Genomic DNA, 8695 nt, shown 5'->3' on the forward strand with positions numbered 1-8695 from the left:
CCACATTATAGGATCCGTTTCAGAAATCATCCTCAGAAAATGCTACTCTAGCTTCCAAAAACCATCTCCAAGAAATCAAAATTTACACACAACTTCCTTCCAGAGTGTGTTTTCTACCAAGAAAGTCAGCTAACTTTCAGTAAAAACTAATTCTGTATTCGTAGTCTATGTAGTGAATACATCTTTTTCCTCTCAACTGCTAAGTAGCGCAGAGCCGTTTCTTTTCCAAACACAGTGCTAACTTAAAAATGAAAGATGCATGATAAAAGAGCAGAGACCTAGTTACCCGCTCAGGTTTGGGGCTGGGAGTGGGGGAGGGCAAAATCCAAAGGCTCCTCACCCCTCAAGGGATGCATGTTAAAAGTGAAGCCCGAGACCCCGGAGACTTTAATCAACTTTCCCCCTCCAACCTCCAAAGAATGAATCAGTTGTCTCCACAGGCTCAGCCGGGCTCTTCCCTCTTATTGTGTACCGGCCCAGACGCAGCAAGGACCCCAGCTTCCCGCAGCGAACTAAGACGCTTGGGCTTGCAGTGAAGTCTTTCTCTAACTGTTGCGATTGTCTTTGGAGATTACCAAAATCAAGTATGCATTAGATGGCTTTTCCCCTTCTTGTTTGTAACACGCACACACACGCGCGCGCGCGCGTGCACACCCAAAGCACTTTGGAGCCGCAGGCCGCCTCTGACAGCACATTTTGCACAAAGTGGCAGCGGCTGCAGCGGCGCACAAGTTTTGGCCTCTATGGTGACCCTCGGGAGGGCCGGAGGGCCGGGGGCGGTGGCGATGAGAGGCCGCAGGAGCACCAGGAGGACAGGGCTTTTGTTTGCGTCGATCCGAGAGCCGCCTGGGCTCTGGCAGGCACCACTGAAAATCCGAACTCCCTCCTGGACCGCGCCTTCAGGGCCGGCTAGTAACTTGGGGGCAGGATAGACTTGCCACAACACCGGCTGGGTCGCGCTAGGGGTTCGGGGAGACAAGGGGGAACGCCCTGCACAGAAGTGCCCCGATCACCCCCAGGACCCCCAAACCCCTCCACGCTTCTTGTCAGCGCTGACAACCGCTGCTGCGCGCCGAGGAACGAGTCCCTGGGCGCGCCCCGGCCCTCCGCGGGGCTCTGGGGCAAACCCTGGCCTGGCGGCGCCGGCGAGCCCCGTGGCGGGTGACCGGACGCGCCCCGGGGCCAGCGCGGCGCTTCCTGCGTGTCCCGCGCCGGGCTGGCCGACGGAAGGGTGGCCACGGGTCAGGGGGTGGGGACGGGCGGGGACCGGCGGGCGCCTCTTACCTTGGGCAGCAGCCCCGCGTGCGGCCAGCAGAAGCGCGGCCAGCAGCGCCAGGAGCGGCGGGCGCGTCCCGCGGCTGCGCGGCCGGTGCATTCCTCCTCTCGCGGCGGCGGCGGCGGCGGCGGCGGCTCCCAGGCCGCGCGCAGAACATCCACGGGCTCTCTCCCGGTCGCCGGCCGCCTCTTCCCGGCCGCTGGCGCTCGCAGGACGCCTGGGGCGTCTGCAAAGCTCTTTGTCCCTCTAACCTGCTCCCTCGCCTCCGCCCGGCCGCCTCTGGATGCCGCGAGCGCGATCCCTCCCCAGCCCTGTGGCTGCAGCCTCCCCTGGGCCGGCGGGTCAGTCCCAGGCTGTCCGGGTCGCACCAGTGGGCGCTGAGTCGCCCCGGCTCGGACTCCGAGAAGAGCGCACCCTGCGCCCAGGGGTGCTGTCCCGGGGCTGCCTAGCAGGCGGCGGTGGCGGCTGCTCCCGCTTTCCACGCTCCCTCTCTCGCTCAACTTGTCACTTTCCACCAACTCTCCAGCCCAGCGCCCCAGCCCCGACCAATGGGAGACGCGGCCCAGGCCGGCGGCCCAGCGCCCTCTGCTGCCGCCTCTCAACGCCCGCACCCTCCCCGACTTAGCAGAAAGCGGTCGCGGCTCCCGCGTCACGGGCACGCTCCCTCCCCTCCCCCACACGCCTCAAACTCGCCACCGAACCGAGCCCGGGGGACCTTCGAGGCTACTTGACAGAAGGGGAAACCGAGGCTCAGAGACACTTATCCGGGATCTCAAGCCAGTTCGTGGCTGGACGACAGGAGACCCAGGTTCTAGCAGTCTCAGCTCTGTCACTGTTAGCTGTGTGACTCCGGGTAATGGAACATTTATTGCTATCATACAATTTCCCTTTTGATTTCTTCTTGGACCCAAGAGTTGAGAGAGTTCTTACACAAGTAATTTATACTTTGTCTTTTTGTGTTTAATTTGTAGTTTCACTGAATTCAATGTCATCCGTACCGCCTCCTGGCAAGATTTATTGAGGATTATCTGTGGTTATTTTTGTCAATGTCCCATGGTTTCTTGAAAGAAGGTGTTTCTGTCTTCCGAATGTGAAGATAGAATATTGTGTCGATTTTATCTTCTTTATATTTATATTCATTATTTTTTCAGGACTTCTGAATCTTTGCTTGTGTGTGTGTGTGTATGTGTGTGTCTAGCTGCTCTGCCATGAGCCAAGGGATCATTAAAGACCTCTACAATGAGTGTGTTTTTGTCCATTTCTCCTGGTTTAACTTTATGGATCTTGTAATTCATAAATACCCATAATGATTTTACTTTCCCTGTCGAGACTGCCTTTGATCATAAAAAGTGGTGAGCGCCTGCTGTTTTCAGGGCTCTGCTCTAGGCTCTGAAGATGCCAGGGTAATAGGACACTGTCAGTCTTGCTCTGGAGGAACAGTAAGAAGCCCATAGTCTATCAATAATCACATGGCCACTTACTAAATACCTCCTGTTTGCCTTGTGTTTTATATGCATTTGCTCACAAATCCTCCACTGACACTAAAAAGAGTCATTAAAAGTATATACTTCTTAGCTGTTTTATATATATTATCCCCATATTACAGTTTTAGAAGTTGAAACTCAAAGGGAAAGTAAATGACTTGCCCACAGTCACACAGATATGGGGCAGCCAAGCCAGCACTCAGGCTGTTTCCACTGAGAGAGCTAAAAGCCTGTAACCAGAGCCTGGCACATGATAAGCACTCACTCGGGGGTTGTTGCTGTTGCAGTAGCCTCTAAGAACCCAGCTTTAGGGTTTTAAAACAGTCACTTCGTGGAGGGCAAGGACTCTGTCTCAATCATCTAGGTATCTTACTGGCCTCTAACAGTACCTGGAATGCAATAGGAGCTCAATTAATGAGCAAAAGTTAGGTCACCATTTGGAAAATATTAATTTTTCATCATATTTGTTTTTGTAGGGGTGCACGGAGGAGGGACAAAATTTCATCTATACTCCTTGGCACCAGGAAAAGCAGATCCCTGAGAGTTGAGACATTAGAAGGGGGGAAAACATGCAGCCCAAAGTATGTCCCAGCAGGTCATGGACTCCAGACTCCCAGCCCTTTGCCTTCAGGCAGGTGAATGACTAACCCATGCGGGACAAACAGTCACTTATTCTTCTCCAGGACTTCATGGCAGGAGCTGTGTTGGTAGCTTTCCCCCTTTCTATCACTCCGACCTGAGGTCAAAAAATGATAGACAGAGAGGCCTTGGGTCAACCAGTTCATCACCTACATTGATCTGTCCCCCAAGTTTCTCTGCCTGAGATCTATTCAATCCTGTCCCAATTATCTCGCTTCTTGCCTGAGGAACTTACTGCACAAGATTCTCTTGTTGGGAAACAGTCTTTGATGGTCAGTCTTAGTATATCACAGCCCAGAAATCAGAGGATACTCAGTCACACTGCACAGTGCTGGGCAGTCCTCTGTTGTCTACAGTCAATACACACAGTTGTCAGGTAAGGAGCCTTTCTCATCTACCCACCCCGCCCCCAGCCCCCACCCTATAACTCCTAGGCCCAGGTATCTTAGGTAACAGATGGCTGCCAGTGCTGAGTATACAGAACTTAATGGCACTTTTATCAGTTCTTAACCTTCCAGGAACTTAATCACAGAATCATAGACATAAGGAATGTGAGACCTGGAAAGGGCTTTGGAAATTAACTAGTACACCCCCCTGAACATTTTATACAGGAGAAACATTTTATTCAGGAGGGTGAAACCGCCTTGCCCAAGGTCACAAAGCTGGCCAGAGCCAAAACTAGGACCTAGACCTGCCAGTCCAGACCTGGGTAAGGACCATCATTAAGTCATCCCAGATTCCTTCAGTTTAGCTATAGCACACACGTTTCCAAAGAAAAGGTTAGAAGTGGCCTGGCGCCGTGGCTCACGCCTGTAATCCCAACACTTTGGGAGGCCAAGGTGGGTTAATTGCTTGAGATCGGGAGTTCAAGACCGTCCCGGCCAACATAGTGAAACCCCATCTCTACAAAAAAGTATAAAATATTAACCGGGCATGATGGTGCACCTGTAATCCCTGCTACTTGGGAGGCTGAGGCATGAGAATTACTTGAGGCTGAGGTGGAGGTTGCAGTGAACGGATATAGCGTCACTGCACTCTAGCCTAGACAACAGAGCAAGACTCAATCTCAAAAAAAAAAAAAAAAGCTGGGGTGGGGGGTGTTAGAAAAGGCTTTTCCTGTTTAAAAAAGTAAAAGAGGTAAATATATATATGCAAAATATGTGTGGTGTGTGTGTGTCTCTGTGTGTGTGTGTGTGTATATATTTATGCAAGTTCAGTAAATGCCAGTGTTTAAGAGCACAGGCTGGGGAGTTGGGCTGCTTGGTCTCATGCTTCAGCTTCTTTGGTTGCTGCTGAGTGACTATGGACAAATATCTTAGCCCCTATACTTTTGTTTCTCACCTGTAAAATGATGATGATAATAATAGCACCTATTTCATGCTGTGGTTAGTGTTAACTGAGTTAACTCATAGCAAGTGCTTTTATGAGTATCTGGCACAGAGAGGCACCTAATAAATGGCAGATATTCTCTTTATTATTTACTACATGAACCTATTTATATCATCAAAATAAGGTTGATCCTAGCCCATTTTTTACAAATGGGCTAAGTGAAATGAGTTTTTAAAACTTGCCCAAAGTCAAAAAATTAAAGCAAAAAGTCAGGACTCCATCCCAAGTCAAATATCTCTCTACACTATACACCACTGTCTCACCCCTGGTGGGCTATGAAAAAAGTTCCAGGCAATCTAAATGTTCCTCTCACAAGCCTCTTTTGGCCCTGCCCTCTCTTTCAGGAAGCCAGCAGTTGACACAAATGGATTAGAGAATCCAGGTGAAGCTATTCATTTCCCAGGGGCCTGGCTCAAGCTGAGGTACTGGCTGCGGCTCCTGCTACTTACGGAGGCACTCATCTCCCCTGGCCTCTTGCACTGGCAGACACGGTTCTGTTTATTATCACTGTGAGGCATAGTGGGAAAATGGAACAAGAGCAGGACAATAGCAGATCAATGGGGTCAGATGCCAAAGGAAGCATTAAATAGAAAACTATCTTTCGTTTCAAAAAGTTATTGGAAGGAGAGACTCATTTGGGCCATCCACTTGATTTACCCAAAAAATACAATCATTAATTATTCTTGGAGAAATGGTGTAGTGTGATGCTTACCAGGAAGGGCTCAGGAGCCAGATTGCATGGATTCAAATCCTGCTCTGCTCTTAACAGTTGTGAGACCTTGGGTCCCTGTATTTTACTTTCTTCATCTGTAAAGAGACATAATAATAATACCTACCTGTAGCTTTGTTATGAAGATTAAATTAGTTAATACCTGTAAAGAATTTAACACAGTACCTGTCACACAGTAAGCAGCCAATATTTATTAGCTATTATTGTTAGCGATTAAGAGAATAGACTCTAATATTAAACGGAGCTGGCTAGATGATCTGAACAAGTTGTTTGATTTCTTTAAGATACAACATTCTCACCTGCTAAAAGGAGAGACAGATAATAGAACCAATCATATAAAGTCATTTTTAGTATAAAATAATGTATTTTATACTTTGAATACAAAAGTGGCAAAACAGTATTTGGGGAGCTGGGCATGGTGGCTTGTTTCTATAATCCCAGCTACTAGGGAGACTAAGGTGAGAGGATCTCTTGAGCCTAGGACTTTGAGACCAGCCTGGGCAATATAGCAAGACCCCCATTTCTGTAGAAATATACATATTTTTAAAAATAGTGTTTAGCGTGTTACTCAAAAAATTGTTATTATTGTTTTTTCTCTAAAACTACATTATGAGATAGGAGAGAAGCATAAATTTGGTGGTTATACAACCTGAATTTCTAACATAATCTTGATTTCATATATTTTGTTCCATTAGCCTCTTAGGTCTATTTGTACATGAGTAGAAAACAAGATTAAAAATAATATGTGTAGTGTTATCAGAAATTCATAAATAAGAAACTTAAGAATAAGGGATTGCTAGTGAAGCTATTACCAGACATTATAGACTATAATGCTTCTGAAAGAAAGCATTGGAGAAAATCTTAGAAAATCTTGGATTTGGAAAAGATTTCTTGATGTCACAAAAACCATGAAGTATAAAAGAAAAACTTGATAAGGCTAAGCACAGTGGCTCATGCCTGTAATCCCAGCACTTTGGGAGGCCAAGGTAGGCAGATTGCTTGAGCTCAAGAGTTTGAGACCAGCCTGAGCAACATGCCGAAACCCTGTCTCTATAAAAACACACAAAAATTAGCTGGGTGTAGTGGTGGGCACCTGTAGTTCCAGATACTCAAAAGGCTGAGGTTGGAGAATCACTTGAGCCCAGGAGGTAGAGGTGGTTGTAGTTCCAGCTGTAGTTCCAGCTACTCAAAAGGCTGAGGTGGGAGAATCACTTGAGCTCAGGAGGTAGAGGTTGCAGTGAGCCAAGATGGTGCCAGACAGAGTGAGACAAAGAAGAAGGGAAGGAAGGAAGGAAGGAAGGAAGGAAGGAAGGAAGGAAGGCAGGCGGGAAGGGAGGGAGGGAAGGAGGGAGGGAGGGAGGGGAAAGACGTGATAAATTGGACTTCTTCAAAATTAAAATCTTTTGCTTTTCAAAAGACGTTGTTTGAGAACGCATGGATACAGGGAGGGGAACATCATATACCGGGGCCCTTCGGGGGGGGTGGGGGAAAGGGGAGGGAGAGCATTAGGACAAATACCTAATGCATGCAGGGCTTAAAACCGAAATGATGGGTTGATGGGTGCAGCAAACCACCATGGCACATGTATACCTATGTAACAAACCTGCATATGCAGCACATGTATCCCAGAACTTAAAGTAAAATTAAAAAAAAAAAAAAAAAGACATTGTTATGAAAATAAAAAGGTAAGCCATGGATTAGGGGAAAATATTTGAAACACTTATGTCTGACTAAGAACTTACATCTGCAACATACAAAGAACTCTTAACAACTCAATGATAGGAGGACTAACGACCTGACGTTTAAAAATGGGCAACATAATTGAAGAGACACTTCACCAATGAAGATATATGAATGGCAAAAAAAAAAAAAAAAAAAAAAATACATTAAAAGATGCTGAATAACATTAATGATCAGGGAAATGAAAATTAAAACCACAGTCAGAAACTACTATATACCTAATACAGTGACTAAAATTAAAAAGATAAACCATATCAAGTTTTGGCAAGGATGTGGAGCAACTGGATCTTTCATGTATTGCTAGTGAGAATATAAAATGTTACAGACACTTTGGGAAACAGTTTTGCAGTTAAAAGCTAAATCTATATCTACTATATAATCCAGCCATTCCACTCCTAGGTATTTTACCCAAGGGAAATGAAAGCATATGTCCACACACTTACACATGAAAATACACAGTGATTACATGTGTAATGGCCAAAAATTGGAAACAACCCAAATGTTCATCAACAAGTGAGTGGAAAAACTCTGGTATAGACATATAATAAAACTCGGCAAACACAAGAAATAAATTATAATGTATGTAATAGTATGGATGAAAAACAAAATAATTATGCTGAGTGAAAAAAGAGTTTTAAAAGAATATATACCACATAATTTCATTTACATAAAATTCTAGAAAATGCAAACTAATCTACAGTGACCAAAAAATAGATCATTGTTTACCTGGGGTCAGAGAAATGGAAGGATGAATGACAGATGGGCATAGAGGCATTCATTTATGGGGGTGATGGATTTGTTCATTATCTTGATTGTGATGATGTTTCATAGGTATATACCTACGTCAAAATTTACTGTAGCAATCTGGGTCCAATCAAGACATAGAAACCACACAGTAGATTAAACAGAAGTTTAACAGAAAGAAAGAAATATTAACTATGATATAAAGAATCATCATAAAATATAAAGCAACTATCTATGGTACCCTAAGGGAGATTACCTAAAGAATTACAAACTTGGAAAGGGTTCAGACCTCATTGGAGAAGGCATGGTCAACCACTGGACAGTAGAGGAGTTTGCTGGTATCGCCAGAGTAAGGCAAATGATAGGCCACCCTCAGGAGAAATGCAAAGGGAATTTCCTAAATTCCTAGCGGGGGAGCAGCAACTAATGGTATGGGCATGCAGTGAAAGTCTGGTGTGGGCAGGAGGCCTTCAAAACATGTGGGCAATGTGAAGCTTGCAAAGAAGCAGCAGCTTCTGTGTGCACTCTTCCCACCCTGCAGCTGCAGGTGGGCTCTAGGGACTTACAGAAGGAGCAGCTTCTCAGTGTGACCCCCTCAACCACTGATGACTGCATGCAAGCCACATTGAGGCTCTGATTTATTTATTTTCTTTCTTTCTTTCTTTCTTTCTTTCTTTCTTTCTTTCTTTCTTT

General features: G+C 46.0%; 1 protein-coding gene across 1 annotated transcript in view; it reads right to left on the bottom strand.

The window, feature by feature from the left end:
- ROR1 (receptor tyrosine kinase like orphan receptor 1) overlaps positions 1 to 1782 on the bottom strand; it is a 411963-nt gene extending 410181 nt beyond the window's left edge. The window contains exon 1 of the mRNA XM_023210339.1: positions 1285 to 1782. Coding sequence (XP_023066107.1) covers positions 1285 to 1375 — 91 coding nt within the window. The 5' untranslated portion in view covers positions 1376 to 1782. The remainder of the gene's footprint in view (positions 1 to 1284) is intronic.
- Positions 1783 to 8695: the final 6913 nt, after the last annotated feature.

Source organism: Piliocolobus tephrosceles, chromosome 1, assembly GCF_002776525.5.
Source record: "Piliocolobus tephrosceles isolate RC106 chromosome 1, ASM277652v3, whole genome shotgun sequence".
NCBI classification, from domain to species: domain Eukaryota; kingdom Metazoa; phylum Chordata; class Mammalia; order Primates; family Cercopithecidae; genus Piliocolobus; species Piliocolobus tephrosceles.